At 55.2% G+C, this 18755-nt stretch overlaps 2 protein-coding genes across 2 annotated transcripts; one reads left to right on the plus strand and one right to left on the minus strand.

Moving 5' to 3' along the window:
• Positions 1-1772: 1772 nt before the first annotated feature.
• PLPP5 (phospholipid phosphatase 5) lies at positions 1773-8575 on the plus strand. The gene is made up of 7 exons (XM_084221750.1): positions 1773-3723; positions 3822-3930; positions 5372-5462; positions 5571-5634; positions 6539-6663; positions 7631-7801; positions 8111-8575. The coding sequence occupies exons 1-7, from the start codon at positions 3662-3664 to the stop codon at positions 8272-8274; spliced, it is 786 nt and encodes a 261-aa protein (XP_084077876.1). The 5' UTR covers positions 1773-3661; the 3' UTR covers positions 8275-8575.
• A 610-nt stretch (positions 8576-9185) lies between these two features.
• Positions 9186-18466, minus strand: DDHD2 (DDHD domain containing 2). Its single transcript, XM_084221801.1, has 17 exons — positions 18179-18466; positions 16922-17112; positions 16284-16373; positions 15900-16020; positions 14933-15022; positions 14165-14300; positions 13577-13785; positions 13184-13254; positions 12960-13079; positions 12682-12777; positions 12471-12593; positions 12225-12380; positions 12037-12139; positions 11787-11951; positions 11283-11445; positions 10893-11004; positions 9186-10650 (listed from the first exon to the last, which is right to left on the minus strand). Exons 1-16 carry the CDS (start codon positions 18360-18362, stop codon positions 10914-10916), a joined length of 2109 nt encoding a protein of 702 aa, XP_084077927.1. The 5' UTR covers positions 18363-18466; the 3' UTR covers positions 9186-10650; positions 10893-10913.
• Positions 18467-18755: the final 289 nt, after the last annotated feature.

The following is an 18755-nucleotide window of genomic DNA, read 5'->3' on the forward strand; positions in this document are numbered from 1 at the left end:
GGCCATGCTCCAGTCAGGGTCCAACACTAACCCTGCTGGAAAGCAGTGCTGGATTTTGGTATTTTTAAAGAAAAAATAAGGTACAAAAAGGATTTTATTTTTCTTAACGTTTTGTGTGGGAAATGTCTCTTTTTATGCTCTTATTGAGGATGTTTAACCTTCTCAGAAATTCCAAACACAGCTCTTGCTACCGTGTCTGTAGGGCCTGAGATGTTCACTTTATATTCTTTATTAAGCTTGATAATGTTCAGTGATTTTCTCTGAAGTCAGAGCATTCTGATATTGCAGCTATCAGCTGATATATTTTATATATATATATATGTATATGTATATATATGTGTATATATATCAGATATGTTGCTGGTGCTGTGCTGCTGTGTGAATGCCCCAACCTGCTCCATTCATTCCCTGTCCATGGTGACTTGCTAAGGAGAGGGACGTGCTGTGGCAGCATCAGGACACCTTGGGAGCATTGGACAGGAGCCACAGGCTGTCAGTGGCCACCCTGGCTGTGCCAAAGTGCTGTGCCAGGGCACAGAAGGCTTTAAACTTCTCAAATGCTGTGATGGAGGCTGCTGCTCCTCCTGTGCCACTCGATGTCTTGGTTCACTTTGTGTTCAGACTTCTTAGAGATGCTTCTTTTTTCCACCAAAAAGTGATTCATAGCAGCCAGCAGCTGGGCTTGGACTTAGGAGGGAAAACAGGAGAGGTTGGTTAGTTTGTGAAAAAAACTCTGAACTGAAGAGAAGGTGAGTCTTTCAAAAAAGCTTTAACAATGTTAGGTGAGAACAGGCCAGTTCAGAGGATCTTGGTGACTGCAGGGGCTGTTCTGAGTGCCAGGCTCAGATGCTAAAATGTACATTTTAACCACGTCTTTGTAAGCTGAGTAACCAGAATGTAGTTGCTTAGTACAGCTCCTTTGTAAGGAAAAGATTGCACAGCTGTTCTAATGGATTGGCTTCAGCAGAGCTGGAGGCAGCTGCTGAATTAATTTGTGTGGGCTCCAAAATAAGGAATCTTGGATAGTTGGGTCATTTCACGCTGAGACCTAGGGGAAATCCACAGAACTAGTAATTTTGGTGGAGAATTGCAGTGTGCTGTCCCAGCACATTGTTTTTCCTTCGTGGGAACACAGTGACATGTTTTTCACCTGCTTGCTTGTTACACTTCTGGGGTGGCCCTACACTTCTGGTGACCTCCTGCCTCCAGCTCTGGCACCTGGGCAGTGCCTGAGCTGCCCTGCCCAGGGAACAGGGTTTGTGGTTTACTGGAGCTTCTCCTCTGCAGCTGCACCTGGGCACAGTGCAGGCATCCTGCAGCCTGTGGCCAGCTGAATCTAGAAGCAAGAATTCCACGATTCTGTGATTCCAGTGGTGCAGAGGCTGGTTCCACCGTTCCTGAACACATTGTGCAAGCATTAGCTGTTGTAGCTGTCAGATCATTGTATAGACTTGTCCTGTCCATAGGCTGTTGAAGGTGTTTGCAGCTCAGGAAGGAAATTTCATGGGCAAATCACCTTCTCTAGTCACCACATGGTCTTGGAGAATCAGTTCAAAAGTTCAAATGGAGTAATAGGGCTGGAATGTGGATTTTTGGCCTTCCTTCTAAAAAAACCCTTCTTTTATCTTAATTTCAGGATAGAACGGGAAAGACACAATTACTAGACATAATTATCAATGAGCATAAAATCTGTATATATTGAAACTTTACAGAATTATGTGGGAGGGGAGGGGGGAGGGTGGGATGGGGGTGTCCGACGCTGGTACGGAGAAGTCACTTTAACATGGAAACCTCTGCCTCATTGAATTCAGGGTTTAATGTACTTGAAGCTCTGCGGTTCCTTTTACAGCTTTTTTATTTATACATGATTTTTTTTTTTGTATACTGCATTGAAAATGTCCTTGACTTCCCCCCCCCAAGTTCCTTCCTGCTCCCCTGTGCAGTGGATCCATGGCAAACGGGAGGGTTTGGGAGCAGCTGGCTCGGAGGTGTGTGCTCACCAGGTGTTGCGTGGGAGACGACGACCTTGGAGCAGTGCTGTCCCTTTGCTTCCCATTCCCATCAGCTTTCCCCACCATTTCTCTTTGTGTAGCAAAAACATTTGCACTTAAGATACACTCCTACACGTTGGATGTATTCCCAGTGTTGTTCTGAGGGAAAAAGGAGAAAGAGAAAAAGGCAAAACAGGAAGAAAAGAAAGGTTGTTTCCTGTGATACTGTATTTCCGAGTGAGCAGCTCAGGTCTGTGTTCCCCTTGGAGGGTTCCTGCTGCTCCAGAGCGGGAGGTAGGGAGCTGGAAGTGTGCTTTGTGTAGGGGATTTCTGTGCTTAATGTGAATAAAAAAGGGAAAACATGTCTGAATTTGCCAAAGCCATTTACCACTCCCTGTGCCCCGGGGCTGTGCCCTCGCTGTGCCACCGCCAGCTCCAGGGGCAGGCACCTGCCTGGGGTCCCTCTGGAGATGCCAGCTGTTTGGGGTCCCTCTGGAGATGCCAGCTGTTTGGGGTCCCTCTGGAGATGCCAGCTGCCTAGGGTCCCTCTGGAGATGCCAGCTGCCTGGGGTCCCTGGGAGCCCCCCACCTTGAAGTTCTCTCTCCTTTTTGGGTCATAACCAGACTGGACGAACCCCTACAGGACGAACCCCTGTTCCAGGTGGATCTGTATCTCATTTTGGTGTCACTTTTCCAACAAGCCAGCCCCCAGGGTGATCCTGTCCCATCTGAGCCAGGGGTTGGGGGTTGCATTCGGGGTGCTCTGAGGACCCCAGCCCGTCTGTCTCCACACGAGTGATGTTGCACAACACAGATCCCCGCGGATCCGTCTCCATCCCCACGTGCTCTGTAAGATGGACCTTTGTAGAGTCGTTATTTCTGTAGACTTTGTTTATCTGTAACAAACTTTGTAGATTCTGTGAAATGTTATTTTAACGAAATCACTCGAGTCTTTAATAGCAAAGCGTCGATATTCACCGGAGGTGGTATTGGAAGAGTTTTTGGACGCAGATGCAGCCCTGGCACTACCGAGGAGTGTCTGATTCCACGGGGCATTACTGTATCATGACTTGATGTTGCCACATAGACTTTGAGATATCCAATATTTTGGGGGGTTTGTGTTGGCCTCTGTCCTCTTGCATAGTGTGAAGCCTGTAAAGCTGGTTCCCTGTACATAGATAGCTCCTGTCCTCTAGGTAGAGCGTATCGAGACTTGCCTGTAATATTTTAGCTTCTTACTGACTGTGTGTGATGGTAGAACATATAATTTTTGTACATTCTATTTACTGAGATGTTGCCTTTTTTTTTTTATTTTATTTTACAAATACTCTGGAATTCAGATGTGGTTTTTTTGGGGTTTTTTTGTTTGTTTGTTTTCCTTTTTTTTTTTTCCTTTTAATTTTTTTTTCCCTTTTGCTTTTCCGTGAGGATTCCTTTGGAAAGATTTTTAATGACATTCCACTGATCTGAAATTTTTTGCTTGAGGTTGACTTCAATAAATCGTTCTGAATGTTCCAATGATGAGATGACTCAGTTCCGTCTCGGGGCGGGGCTCGGGGTGGGGTGGATAACGGGACTCTCCGCTCCGGTCCCTCCTCCGTGCCGTGCCGTGCCGAGCCGAGCCGGGCTGCGCTCGCCCCGCCCCGGCGCTCGGCGGGCGGGCAGTGGCCATGCGGCGAGCGGAGCTGGCGGCCGAGGCCGTGCTGCGGGCGCTGCTCCTCGCCACCTTCGGGTGGGTTCGGGACCCCCACCCTGCCTCCCCTGCCCTGCCCAGCCCTGCCCTGCCCTGCCCCGCCCGGCCCCGCCGCTCATTCGCTCGTCTCGTTGCAGGATCATGGAGTTCCTGCCGCCCTTCCAGCGCGTGGTGCAGCCCGAGGAGATGTGGCGCTACAAAAACCCTTACGTTGAAGCGGATCACGTCCCCACGGTCTTCATGTTTGTAAGTTCTTGACGTGGATTGGATCGGAAGGGACCTTAAAAGATCGTTTCGTTCCTCCCCCCCTCCCACCAGACCGAGCCCTACATAATCTGTGTGCGAACAGTTCCGGGGATGGGGCATCCACGGCTTCTCCGGGCAGCCTGTGCCAGTGTTTCCTGCATTTACTTGGATTTATTCTCGAATTGCCAGCTCTCCTTTTAAAGCAAAGCTGCTGGCTAAAAGCTTGTACTGCAATACCTGCAGCTCCTAGTGCACGTTGCAGAAAGTGCAGGATATCGGATCCATGTGGATAAAGAGCTGCAGGGAGGGGCTGTGAGGATGGAGCCGGGCTCTGCTCGGTGGGGTGAGAGACTCAAGCTGGAACATTTCCACCCGAACAGGAGGAAGAACTTTCCTGTGTGGGTGACTGAGCAGTGACACAGGCTATCCAGACAGTGAGAGTCTCCTTACCTGGAGATACTCCTAATCCATCTGGACACAGTCCTGGGCAATGTGCTCTGAGGACCCTGAGCAGAGGGGTTGGACTTGATGGTCCCCAGTGGTCCCTTTCTACCCATTCTGTGAGATTAGTGCCAACCAGGCCAAACCTACAGTGATTTTTGTCATATTTTGAGGCTTTACCATCCCTTGCCTTTGGAATTTGAAGTTCATAAAGTGATTAGGACTTTGCACTGTTGTCCATAATCCATTCCACGTCTCACTTAGCGGGTGTGTGGAAGATAGCACAGCTCTTACTCTCAGGGCATGTTTTCCTTGCAAGCTGCTATTTTTAGCAGGGATTTATTATTATCATTTTATTGTTAAATGTTTTCCCAATGGCTCTAGGCTTGCTTACGAGAGTTTGACTAAGTCTGTGTTGGAGTTCCAGGAGAGAGCAGTGTGTCAGAGGGATTGGCTCCCTCCGTCACAGGTGTCAGGTGAAGGGCTGTGGCTCTCGAGTTGGCAAATGGCAGGTGGGATTTCCTGCAAGAGGTGGCCACTAAACATTAAGGACAAAACCTGGGGATAGCATTTGGAACAGGCAGTGTAAAGCAGGACATGTGCCAGAGCTCAGGTGGAACAGACTCCGTGGGAGCCTGGCGGTGCTGAGGATGTCCCGGGGTGCAATCCCCCGGGGCTGAGATGGGGATGATGATAACTGCCTGCTCTGAATCAGCAGCTGCTGAGGTTTTGCTGACAGAGCGAGGGTGCTGCTGACAGAGCGCTGGTGCTGGGGCTTGCAGGGAGGGCAGAGCTGAGGTGCTGTGCCTGGGGACACCCCCAGCAACCAGCCAGAGCAGCACTCTGCCAGAAGAGCTGTCTGAGAGCCAAAGGATGTGGAGGACAGATTGCCGCTTGGCTTTGGGGAAGGGAAGTGCATTCAGAGTCTTAAGTGCTCTTATGTTCTGGTGAGAACTTAAACCTGCTTCACTGACACCTAAATTCTCCCTGTGTTGTGCAGTTCATTGCATTTCTGTCTCCCTTGTTGCTCATCCTCCTGGCGAGGCTGTTCATGGGTGCTGACCACGAGGACACGAGGGAAGCCTGCCTTGGTGAGCTCCTCCTTGTTCCAGGGAATGGCAGCTTGAGCCCTGCCCGTGCCTGAACGTGCTGCACTCAGGTGGGGACGATGCTGATGTGACCCTTTTGCTCTCTCTCAGCTGCCAGCCTCGCTCTTGCCCTGAACGGGGTTTTCACAAACGCCCTGAAGCTCGTTGTGGGGAGGTGAGGACTGGCTGGGTCCCAGCTGCGCCGCGGGGGAGGAGTGTTTGCCATAGGAATGTTTGAAGGAGCTGGGGCTGTTTAGCCTGGAGAAGAGGAGGCTTAGGGGTGACCTTATTGCTCTCTACAACTCCCTGAAAAGAGCTTGCAGACAGGTGGGGTCGGTCTCTGACAGAACCAGAGGACACAGTCTGCAGCTACAGCAGGGAAGGAATCTCAGAATGATGAGGTTGGAAGAGACCTCTGAGATCATCGAGTCCAACCTGTGCCCCAACACCTCACCCAGACTACAGCACCCAGTGCCATGGCCAGTCTGTTTTAAACACATCCAGAGATGGTGATTGCACCACCTCCCTGGGAAGAGCATTCCAGCGCTTTATTATTTGGGTGAAAATTTTTTCCTGATATCCAACCTACACCTTCCCTGAAGTACCTTGAAACTGTGTCCTCTGGTTCTGTCAGTTGCTCCCCGGTGGAAGAGACCAGTAGGTTGAATATGAGGAAAAAATTTTTCACTGGATGTGTTTAAGAAAAGACTGGACATGGCACTTGGTGCTATAGTCTAGTTGAGGTTTTAGGGCACAGGTTGGACTCGATCTTAGAGGTCTCTTCCAACCTCATTATTCTGTGATTCTGTGATTCTGTGATAGCCACATCAGGGCCAGGAGCTGAACTTGGACATGCTCAGCCTGGAAAGAATGTGGGGTTTTTTTCTAGCTGCAAAGACAATTTAGAAATAGAAAAAACACTGGGGAGCTGCTGTCAGAGGCAATCAGTCAGAGGGGTTAATTAGGCCCAGGATGGCGAGGATGGTGTTGGCGCAGGCAGCTCCCTGCTGCTCCCTGCTGCCCCGGGGGGCTGGGAGTGCCCACACAGGAGGGTCCTGAGCTGCTCTTCCCTGTCCCAGGCCACGGCCCGACTTCTTCCAGCGCTGCTTCCCGGACGGCCGAGCCAACGCGGAGCTGCTGTGCACGGGGGACGCCCGCAGGGTCAGCGAGGGCCGCAAGAGCTTCCCCAGCGGACACGCGTCCTGTGAGTGCCACCAGCTCCCCTCCTGCTGCAGCACCCCTGGAGGGCAGCTGGGAGCTGTTTTCCTGCACCCCACAGCTTTGGCTGCGTTCTAGAGGGAGCCAGGTGTCCCTCTGCAAAGCAGTGGGGTGGGAAATGTGGTCCAAAGCTGTCTGCAACCCAGAAGGAGGGATGTGTGCCAGGTAGCAGCTTCTAGGATCCATCACTCCTGTGGGAGTGTTGTGGGGTGGGAAGGTCAGGGTGGTTGGAGACGAGAGATCTCTGAAACCAGGTCTGGAATTCGGGGTTTATTGCAAAGGGCCTGGGGCAGGGCCCTGCTGGGAGCTGCCAGGCACAGCTCAGAGCAGAGAGAGAAGAGAATGGGAAAGAGGATGAGAGAGACAGAGAGGATGAAAGGATGAGAGAATAAGAGGGTAAGAGAGCGAGGTTCCCATTCCAATACCATAAATCTCCTTCTGTGCTGAATATTCCAATTCTCACTGACCAATCCAGTCCAAGATACAAACCCTACAGCATTTACACACAGCCCATAAGAATCATTACATTGCCACACTGTGTTCCATTTTAAACCCTAAAATCTCCTCTCTGGGCCCCTTCTGCCCAGCCAGCGGGGTCTGCTCTGCCCCTTGGAGCTGCCTGCAAGCAGAGGGTGTTGTTCCATCCAAAGGGGATCCCCTCCAGCCAGCCACACCATTGTTTCCCAGCTGTTCAGTAACTGAGGGATCTCAGAGCTTGCTTTCATTTCCATCTCACTTATAGCTTCCATATTCTCCAAATCTTTTGCCAGGCAATCACATTTATAAGGCTTTCCTGTTCCATCTTCCCCAACACACTCCCAGCTGGTACTTCCCTTGGCTCACAGGGACAGGCAGACACCTCTCACAGCCCTTCCACTGCAGCAGCAGAGGGTCAGGCTCTGGCAGCAAAGCCTGGAGCTATTCTGAACCAAAATTGTTCTGTTCTCTTCCAGTTGCCTTTGCTGGCCTTGCCTTCTCTGCCTTCTACCTGGCAGGGAAGCTGCACAGCTTCGTTCCAGGCCGAGGGGGCCGGGCCCTGCGTTTCTGTGCCTTCCTCCTGCCCCTCTTCCTCGCCACCCTCATCGCTGTGTCCCGCACCTGTGACTACAAGCACCACTGGGAAGGTGGGTGAGCGTCTGCTGGAGCACCTGGATGGGGCTCAGGAGGTGCCCTGAGCAGGGCACTCCAGGCACAGGGGGCTTTGGTGCCACAGAAGGGTTCAGAGCCCCCAGCAGCAACTTGGGTTTTTTTTGTTTTTTGGTTTTTTTACTCCTCCAGTGGCAATTTTGCTGCCACCTGCAGGGAACTGATGCCTTCCTCTGTGGTTTTGAAATACATACCAAACTTGGGTTTACAGCCAAGTCAGGTTATGGATCTAGCAGAAAAGCTGTGCTGAGGAAGGGCTGTTAACTCTGCTCTGGTCTCACCCACAGATGTGTTGGCTGGCTCAGCGATGGGCTTGGTGCTCGCATACCTGTGCTACAGGCAGTACTACCCTCCCCTGACAGACACCACGTGCCACAAACCATCTCTGGCCAAGCCCAAAGCAGTGCACGAGGAGAAGCCTCCAGCTCCCAGCTTCCACATGGACATTTAGTGCCAGGCTCTGTCCTGCCTCTCCCTGCGTGCCAGGGCAGGGCGAGGCTTGGGGGAGGCTGCACAAGCCCCTGGGCAGGTGTTCCCTGCTGAGCTGGTGAGTTCCCTGCCCTGGCCCTTCTGTTGCTTCATTTCATTGAATTTTGTAGGCCACCCCCTCTTCAGGCCCACTGTGAAGTGAGGGAGGCACTTGGGGTGCCAGCCTATGGGTGTGAAGGTCCTGAGCACAAACTGGGAAAATGTGACAGTCCAGTGTGCCCAGTCTAGGGGAAGTTCTTGTGTCCAGTCCAGGAAGCACCATTGGCCACCTCCCTGCAGTCCAGCTGAGCTGTCCCAGCCCTTCTCCTGGGAAATGAAGTGCAGGACCTGCCAACTTTGAGCTTTTCTAATTTCCCAAATAAAGGAGTTTAATTTTTGTAATGATCTGTGGTACTAAAACTTTTATTTCAAGGTTTGGGTTGTTGCTTTATAAGCCATTTCCTCTGGTGTCTGCTGGGGTTTCTGATGGGTGCTCTTTAGTAGTTTCAAGGAGATGACAGCAGAAAATGAAATGGTGTCTGGGAGCACCCCTCATTTCCCTGCCTGGTCTGTTTCAGAAAAAGAGGGGCAGAGTGCTGCTGAGATCCAGGCCTTGCTGCCTGGCAGGAGCTCTGGGAGTAGCTGTTTGTCACTGGTCCCTTCACAGACAGGTTTCAAGTGTGTGTTCATGCAAACAGCACAGGTGAGGCTGCAGCAGAGCAAGGCAGGTGAGTCAGTAGTGAAACACCTCCCCATCAGCTGCAGCTTGCACCCTCTGTAACTCTGCAGCTTCAGTGGGATTACAGAAATAGCTTGACTTTCCCCTAAAACAGCACGTGAGTTTTCCAGCCCTTCCCTCTCCCCCCAGACATGCACACACCACAGTCATCTACTTATTTATTTTGGCTTTTACTGGAAAAGACATTAAATAACATTTAAAATGTATTTAACTTCCTTTTTTTTAACAAAGTGCATAACTTAAAAAGCTGATCATTAGTGTCCCATGTTAAGACTGTCCCTTTTCCTACTCCCATGAGACTTCAGCCAGCAGTGGGTCAGGTGCTGACCAAACAGCTTGGCTGTTCCTGCAGTCAGGTAAAGAACAGCTTCTGTTCCTTGGGAGGGGAGGAGGGATAGAGGCTGCAAACAAAACCTTTCCAATAGTGCAAATAACAGACAATGGAGGAAAAACAAACCAACAGGCTGTGGGGAAAAAAGGCTCCTTAGCCCATGCAGGGCAAAAGTCAGCAGGAGGGAAAGTGGTTTGGCTCTCCAAAGGCTGCACAGCAACGCCTCACACAGCACTGGAGCCCCAGCTCGGGGGCTTTGGTGCCCAGGGAAGGATCACAGAGGCTCTCCAGCCCTGCCCCCTCAAAAAAGAGCTTCAAGGCGAGTGCAGACTGAGCTGCCTACAGAGCTGGTGTCGTTCCTGCAGTGGCCAGACCCTGCTGGATCTGGGTTCCACCTTTGCTGGCTGCGTTTTGTACATTTAAAGCTAAACCAGGATGGGAGCGTGGAGGGCTCAGATCTCTGTGCTCACCTGCCAGCCCCGTGGGACAGCAGCACTGCTCTGTGTCCCTGCAGGGCTCAGAGGGCTCCCCCTGCCCGGCACTGCCAGCAGCAGCTGCTGTTCCCTGGGCTGCTGCAGCTGGAGGGGAAGCTTTCCTCAGAGCAGGGGCAGGGGGGCCATGGGGAGCCCTGGGTGGGCTGGGCTGGGGTGCTGAGCTGTCCCCAGCAGCACCCCACAGCAGGGAGGAGCACGAGCATGCCACTCTCACAGGGTGCCTTAGGGGCAGCCCTGCCTGGCTGCAGTGCAGGGATGCACAGAGATGCAGCAGCAGTGCAGGGGTGCACAGAGATGCAGCAGCAGTGCAGGGGTGTCCAGTGTGGCTGGACAGGGGTGTCCAGTCTGTGCCCTCCCCTGCTGGGGGTTTGTGTTAGCAGTCAGCAATCTCCCTTGCTCCAAGGCTGCTGCAGCTCTTCCCATGCTGTGTTTAAGGCTTTTTCTCCTCAAGGTCCTGGGCTGTGAGTGTCCTCACAGAGCCAGGTGTGGGCTCAGGGCCTCGCTGGGTTCTGAGCCCGGACAGCTCGTCTGCTGGTGTGGGGACTCACAGGGTGCAGGCTTAAAACTACACGTTGCCACAGGGAGTCACTGCACAGGTGGTGTGTGTGTTTGAGCAGAAGTGGTTTTCCTTGACAGTTTTTCCCCCTACCCCTACCCAAAACGGAGGAAAAGCCATCCTTATCTCCAGGCAGCAGCAAGTACTTGGGAAGCAGCATGCAGGACACGGCAGCAGAGGAGAGAGGAAGGCAGAGAAGAGATCTGGACTTTCCTGGTGAGTACTCTGTGGGATTGAACCTGAAAAAGCAAAAGGAGAACACAGGAATAGCTGCAGTCAGAACCCAGCCCCCTGAACCCTCCCTGGTCCTCTCCTCATGTCTGATCGAGGGAGGAGGAAAGAAACCAAAGATGCTGACAGGCCAAAGAAAGCTGACACACGTTCCCTGCCTCAGATAATGGATATTACTCCCCCAAACCAACCAGATCTCCTCTGAGGTGTGCTGGGAAATGCAGAAGGGGTTTAGGCAGAGGTGACTTACAGCCAGAACAGCACGGGTGGGTCACTGGCTGCCTGGTAAAGGCTGGTCCAGTGTGATGCCTAGTGTCTGATAGATCTCCTTCAGAACCAGCAGAACAGTGTCCTCTGACTCCCTGCAGGGGAGGAAAGGGCATCAGAAGGGAATGCTTCCCTGCACTCTGTCAGGCCATCTGTGATAGCTGGGCAGATGCAGTGCTCTGCAATGCAGGCAGCACGAGGAGAACCCCAAGTCTCCTTCCTCTGTCCGTGCCCACCCTGTGTGTCACAGACAGGACAAGATCTTGTTCCCTTGACCAGCTGAGGCTTTCCTCACTACACTGGCTTTGAAACTGATGCCATTCTGCTTCACCACACGTAAATCTGAAGCCCTGGACATTGCACAGACACTTACCAGTAGCAGAGATGCCCCTGGAGTGCAAACAAATACTCGTTGAAGCTCTCTATTGGCTTCTCCTGCAGCACGTAGTCGATGCGGTTCCCCCCGTTCAGCCTCCCCACGTTGATGGGGGGGGTCTCCTCCTTCACTGCTGCTGGGGGCTCCTCTGGCTTTGTGTCTGCAGGAAGGAGGAGCAGCCTGGCTCAGCCCCAGGGCACCAGCAGCAATGGCAATACAACAGCAGGGCTGTGCCCTCCCCTTACCCCTCTGCAGCTCACACAGGGGAGAGGCAGCTCAAGTGCAAGGGACACCCAGAGGAGGGGGGTGGGCTTAAAACGTGGTGTGGTGTGCTGAGACCCCCCCAGAAACCCCTTTGTCAGGTGCTAACAGGAGAAGGCCACGGCATTCAGGGAGATCCCAGCCCAAAGGTGATCCCTTTGCTGGGCACAGGGGATAGGCAGCGTGGCTGTGGCACTCCAGGCACGCATCCCTGGCTCCCCCATGCCCCTCACCACTGACCTGGCTGCTTCTCAGTGCCAGCCTCAGCCTCTGCCTCAGCTTCAGAGCTCCCTGCCTCCAGGGCTGGCACGGGGGAGCGGGTGAAGGACTGCCAGGCCACCCGCAGGGAGCCCAGCAGGTTGTTCTTCAGGTCCACGCTCATGCGAGTCAGCCCTTCCTTCAGCTCTGCAAGGCAGGAGGGGGCTGGCTGTGGGGCTGGGGGCTGCAGCAGCGACCCCAGGCCGGGGGACAGGGGCTGCCTGTGCCATACCCAGGTGCATCCTCTTCCTGCCCTTGTGGTGGGGCAGCAGCATGGGCTCGAACTCCAGCTCCGGGACGATCATGGGCTCGATCCGATACGCCACGGGGTCAAACTGCACACGAGAGGGGGACAGTGACAGTGGCCAGGGCTCGTGCTCCACGTGTCTCACGCAGAACAGCTCTGGTTCTTATACCTACGGGGTGGAAGATGTTGAAGAAGCCTTTGCAGGTGGGCAGGCTGTAGTTGGGGTCGATGCGCTTCACTCCTCGCACCGTGAGGAACATCCCGATGGGAGAGCCAAAGGCAAAGAAGATGCTGGGCTTGTAGTTCAGCTGGGGGTAGTTTGCCGAGACCTGGGACAGGGGGATGTTCAGATTTGTTCATGAGACAATCCCTGTGCTGTTTCATGAGGGCTTTGGGGTGCAGCCAGAGCTCAGTTGTACCTGTCCCAGGCCAACGTCCCGGTACTGGCAGCTCCTGCCATCCTCAGAGCTGTCCCCGAGCTGGGATGGAGACCCTGGCTCAGCCCCACCTTCACCGTGCCCAGGAGCTGCTGAGCTCCGACCCTGCAGCAGCACAAAGGGGTCCTTGTGTCAGAGGGATGCAATGGGATGGGATGGGATGGCATGAGCACAAGCCATGTGGAAAACAAACCTTCATCTCTGTCTCAGAGCTGATGTAATGGAGTATTTTCATTCTGGGCCCTAAAGGAATTCCCATTTCCTTCAGGTTTTTGTCTGTGCACAAGAACTGGAAAATAAGCAAGGCTGGTGTTAGTCCAGGAGCAGAGGTATGGTGAGGTGTCTGTTCTATGGGACTCCTCAGAGATAGTTCATGTGTGACTCAGTACCAGAAGATGTGCAGAGCTGGGATGATGGGGAAGAAAAGCAAAGAAGAGCCAAAAGAGCCAGTAAAACAGGGGAACTTCTCACCAGGGCTTGCCTGTCCATTTTCTCCTTCTCAAAAACATCACAGTACTCAGACAGCTTCAGCTTCTCCAGGATTTCCTTTACTTCCTCAATACCCCCCGTGCTTGAGGTTGTCCTGGACCCCTGTGAACAGATCCAGAAGGGATCATGCTTTCTGCTCACCACACTGTGCCCTCTGCCCCATCCCCATGCAGCTGCAGGAGGGAGGGGTCAGTGGCCTCCCCTACCTGCACACAGTGCTCCTTGTCCTCGGGATCAGCCTTCTGGTTCGTCAGGAGATCAAACAAAATGAGTGACCCTAGAAACCAGGCATGGGCAGAGCATCAGCATCTGCAGGGGAAGAGCCTGAGCCGCCTGGGCTTTTTTACAGGCAGACAGTGAGAGGACAAGGGACAATGGCTTTAAACTGGCAGGGGACAGGCTAGATTAGATGGCAGGAAGAAATTATTACTCAGTGGTTAAACCCTGGCACAGGCTGCTTAGAGAAACTGTGGCTGCCACACCCCTGGAAGCTGGGACAGAGCTTGGAGCAACCTGGTCTGATGGCTGGTGTCCCTTCTGACCCAGAGCAGCTGTGGCTGTGCCCTCCCTGCTCCCTGGCAGGGCGGCTGAGCGCTCACCCAGGCTGTGGCCCGCGATGGACACGCCGCCCCTGAAGTGCGGGTTCCTCTGCAGGAAGAGCCGGTGCAGGCGGTTCATCTCCGAGGCCACCGTGTCCACGATGGTCTGGCAATAGGTGGAGCTGTTGTAGAAGAACACGTCCAGGATGGTGTCGTTGATGAAGTGACGCAGGCGGTTGATGCTGGGCAGCGTGATCCGCTCCAGGTCACTGCGGGGAAAGGACACGGGGGGCTGCAGCTGGGGAAGCCACGGAAGCCCACCTTGTTTCTACTGCAAGGTATGAGTTCTGAGGAGGATTGACACAGATTCTGTAATCCAGACCCTCAGCTTATGTCCAGGCTGAAGGCAAAGCACAGCCTGTGCTCTTACACTTCAAGAATAAAGAGCCTGCCCATTCTTCCCCAGGAGCCTGGCCTGCTTTCTGCCCTTGCTGGGGCCCTGCAGAGCAGTGCTGCAGTGCAGGAACTGGGTACTCAGCTCTCAGAGGCTTTAGCAAGGTGTGGATGTCCACAGTCCCTCCTAGATCAGCCAGGGAAGGCAGAAGCCTCTGTTCTCAGAGATCAGAGCAGGGCTTGCTGGACACTTACACATCCACGCCAGTGGAGTGCAGGGAGCTGTGCCAGTTCACAGGCAGGAACTCCACCCGCCCGACCTGCTGCTGCTCCTGGGCCTTCCTGAAGTGTGCCTGCAGCATGCTGAGGGAGACGTTCCTGAAATCATTCACTGTGAAACACAAGAGCTCTTAGGGAGATGCACCAGGCGCTGGGGCCAGCCCGTGGCACCAACCACACTTAATACCATGAAAGATCATTACAGGGAAATCCCACTGGGGTCTTTAATCTGCTGCTGCTCCCCTAAGTCCCTGAATCTTTAACTACAGATCAGGGGAGGCTCCATGTCCTGCCACGTGTGCTTACTGGATTTCACTGCCCCATCTGTACCCCCTTCACAAGGGTTATAAAAAATAACTCTGTCATGAAGCAAAACCGATGAGCAGCAGCTGCCCAAACCTTTTCAGAAGGTGGATTTGGTGGTCAGGGAGTGTTCTGCTCACACTGCCCACAGTCAGAAGGCCTGGCCAGGGTCAGGGTGGTTTGAGGCAGTGTGTGCCAGCCCCAGGGTGAGGTTCCCCTGCCAGGTTGCCCTGCTAGGTCTCCCCGCCAGGTTCCTTTCCCAGGTTGCCCTCCCAGGTCCCCCTGCCAGCTTCCTCTCCCAGGTTCCTCTGCCAGGTTGCCCTCCCAGGTTGCCCTCCCAGGTTCTCCTGCCAGGTTGCCCTCCCAGGCTCCCCTCCAGGTTCCCCTGCCAGGTTGCCCTCCCAGGTTCCTCTCCCAGGCTCCCCCCAGCCAGGCACCCACCGCACTGCACGATGCTGCGGAAGCGGATGTCGCAGGCGGGGCCGATGCCGTGCACCACGAACACCAGGTGGTCGATCTGCAGCGGCTCTCCTGAGGAGGGGAGGGCAGACAGGGCACGGCTGCTGAGCAGACAGCACGCAGCAGGGACAGCCCTGTGCAGGGCTGGAGCCTCCCACCCTCCTTAGTGCCTGCATTTACACCTCAAGGCTGCTGGGGTTGCTCACATCTCTCTTGTCCTGCTCAGGTCAGCTGCCCTGGGATGGATCTGGACCAACAGGACAGTAGAGGAAAGGGTGGTGGCTCGTCCCCACTGCCCTTCACCCCTGCCCAGCACAGGGAATTGCAGGATGAGGAGGTCTCAGTGCAGCTGCCCCGTGCCCAGCCCACTCTGAGGAGCCCCACGGAGCTGCATCTCCCCGGTAGGGCCCAGGTGGAGTCAGGGCTTGTTCTCTGCTTCCCACACACCTTAGTTTGCATACATGCCTTCCTGAGGGCAGGCACCCATGGGAAATGGAGCAACTGCCTGATGTCCTCATGGGGACAAATCCTGAGGCCCCACTGGCAGCTCAGGGCAGCTGGGAGGGGACAGAGCTGACACTCGGCTGCAGAGATGGGGACAGCATGTACCCCAGAGAGTCACCAGCAGGAAGGTAAGTGATAAAGCATTGTATCCCTAGCAGGCAAAGAAACTCCCCTCCTGTACAAATCGAGAGCTCAGGGGTCATCTCAGGCACTGCAGAGCTCCCAGCAGCTCTGTCTCTGCACAGCAGCTGGAAACTCACCACCCTCCCCTGGATCTGCAGCTCGCCAGGGCTGGGGAGGTTTCTGAAACCATTTGGATCCTTTTAGCACAAAATGTTTTGACGTGCACTTCACTTAAAGGATCATGGGAGCTTGCTCCAGTCTTTGTGAGCGATCAGGGTGGAAAGCAGCACACAGGGTTTGGGAAGGGGAGCAGCAGGCTCACCGCTGGGGATCTCCACAGCGATGTTCTCCACTCCTCTCTTCACAGTGCGGGGCCGGCCTTGTTCCGTGGGGGTGGAGACCCAGTCGTCGGAGCTGGCAACGGGATGGTAGTGAACCATCAGCTTGGGAACAAGAAGAGCCTGTCAGTGACCCGGGAGCAGGACAGCCACAGCAGCTGCCGGCTGACACGGGGTGGTACCAGACCATGCTTTGCCCACAGAGGTGTTGGAAAGAAATGTGAAGCTGTTGGCAGGCTCAGCTGCCACTGCCCCCTCCTCTGGCACAGGCAGGTGAGTGGAATGCCTCTGGGACAAAGCCATTTGAAGGGAACAGCACAAAGAGACCCAAGGGGATGTCACCACAGAGACCACCAGGCCCTGCTCACCTTTGGGTTGTGCAGGATAATGACCTCTCTGTTGGGGGACTCCAGCTTCTTCTTCCACTCACCCAGGGTCATGGCAATCATGTAAGCTTCCTACAGAAGGAAACACCCACTGTGAGTCAGCTGGAAGCATGCCCATCGATGCTCAATCTCTTGGGACATTCCCCACCCAATTTTCAGAACCTATTATCAATACTCTGCAAAAGAAGCAGAGAAATCAGCTGGAGGAGCAGCAGGGTCATCCCAGGATCACCTGCTGAGAATGTTTAAGAGCTCCTCTCTTTGACAGCAGCAGCATCAGACTTCCCCATCCCCTTAGAACTGGTTTTGGTACATCAGAATGGAGATTATTGCAAAGATGGGTATTTTTATACGTCTGCCTATTTATCTCTGGATTTGCATCATGCCAAAGGAAACCCTGGCACTTTCAGGTGTGGTGGAAGGATGCACTGAGGGCAGGGGAAGGGGAGGCCACGGCAGAGCTCGCAGTTACATCAATCAGCTGCAGGAATGCCTGCCAAAGCCTCTTTGGAGTTCATGTCCTCAGGTCCGCCAGTGGCCTCGTACGGGGTTTGGGACATCAGAGGCGGTGTGTGACGAGGAGAAGCTGGGATGGAAACCAGTGGGAAAGGTGTGCTTACCTCCAGTTTCTCACTGAAGGACTCCGAGTAGGGAATGAACTTGTTGTCCTTGTCCCCCTTGTAGAACCAGGTGCAGCGCCGCACCTCGGCCGCCTCCTCCTCCCAGTACACGGCCACGCGCTGCCGCGCCCGCAGGTGCACGTCGTACCTGCCCCCCGAGGTGGGCACCACCACACCATCCTGGTCCTTCCCTGGGGAAACAGGGCCTGCAGTCAATCCTCACAGGCCTGCAATGGCAGAGGTTGGAGGCTGGAGCAGCCCTTGGGCAGCTGAGAGCCGCCACGGCAGCAGCACCACCTCCGGACCCAGGTTCAGAGAGCGCTGTCGGGGGGAGATGTCCCGAGTCAGACTTCGCCCAGAGGCAGAAGGTAAGATGAAAACATTCCACTACACTGTCCTTCTCTCCAGTTTAGGGGCACGATTACGTGGCTTCTCCCTGCCTGGCTTGGAGGGTAAAAGTGAAACTGAGGCGCTGGAAGTGCATTGTGTAACAGTGGGGGTGCACCAGGGTGTCCTGTCTCTAAGGCGTTCCTCTCCAAAACAGAGAACTCTCTAGAGATCCCAAAACAGACTCAAACTATGAATTTCGCTGCCTTTTGGGTCTGCCTGTGGGCTGGGCTGATGGCACAGCACGCCGTGCCAGGCTGGGCCAGGCAGCAGCACCAGGGATGAGCAGCACAGCCTCTAATCTGAAACTTCCTGGGCGAGGGAGGATGGGAGCCAATCCTTGGGCAATCGGAGCTCTGCCCGTGGCAGCAGCAGGTGGCACAGATGGTGACATTTGGCACACAAGGGTCTCAGCACAGGGCTTGGAGCTGACCTCCAATCCTTGCTGCCATAGCAGGCACAGCTCCGTGCTGTGGGGAATCTCCCAGTGGAATTCCTGCCATCCTGGCACTGTTCTCCCAGCCTCACCAGGGGATGCTTTGCAGCATGATTATATATAATTCAGAGCAGTATCAGTTGAATGGGGTCAGACCATTTGATGCATCCGCTCGGTTATTGGGAGCAGGCACATGGCCAAAAAAGCCCCAATTTAAAATTCCTCGAGGGAAAATCTAGCATCCCAGGTGGAAGCCACGGATGCGCCCAGGGAAGAATTCCAAGCACACACCTGATGCTCCCCCCGTCACCCTCAGCTGGCCCATTCCTTAGGGCGCTCCAAGAGCGGGGATGCCGAACCGGAGGGCGCTGGGAGCTGGGCCCGGCGGTGCCGCGGGACCCCCGGCCGCGCCGCCCCGGCCGCTGCCGCCCTACCTGCGCCGTGCGCCGCCTCCAGCCGCTCCGAGTCCTGCGCGCTGAACGGCACCCAGCGCTCCCGCGTGTCCGTGACCTTGCAGTAGAACCAGTGCGGCACCACGGCCTCGTACCGCCCGCCGGGCTCCGGCTCCGGGGACTCGCCGGCGTTCGGCGGCGGCCGCGGCGGCTCCAGCGCGGCCATGGGGCTGCTGCGGGCGAGCCGGGAGCGCCGCTCCCGCCGCCGCCACCGGGGGCTCCGCGGGTCGCGCCCTGCGCCGCGGGAACCCGGCCCGAGCGGCCCCGAGCGGCCCCGGCCCCGCTGCCCCGGCGGCTGCTGCGACGGCGCGGCCCGGCCCGGCCCGGGCGGCAGCGCAGGCTCCGCTCCGGCCCCGGCGACCGCCCAGCCCGGGGCGGTGCTGCCCGCGGCCCGCCCCCGCCGTCACGGCCGGGGAGGAGCGGGGATTGCCCGCAATCTCTGCCCGCAGTCCCTGCCCGCAGTCCCCGCTGGAGCTCCTGCCTGCTGCCCTGCCCCGGTCCCCGCCCGCAGCCCTGCGACTGCTGCCCGCGATCCCTGCCCGCGACCTTTGCCTGTCAT

The sequence above is a fragment of the Fringilla coelebs genome (genome assembly GCF_963513975.1).
Source record: "Fringilla coelebs genome assembly, chromosome: 26".
NCBI classification, from domain to species: domain Eukaryota; kingdom Metazoa; phylum Chordata; class Aves; order Passeriformes; family Fringillidae; genus Fringilla; species Fringilla coelebs.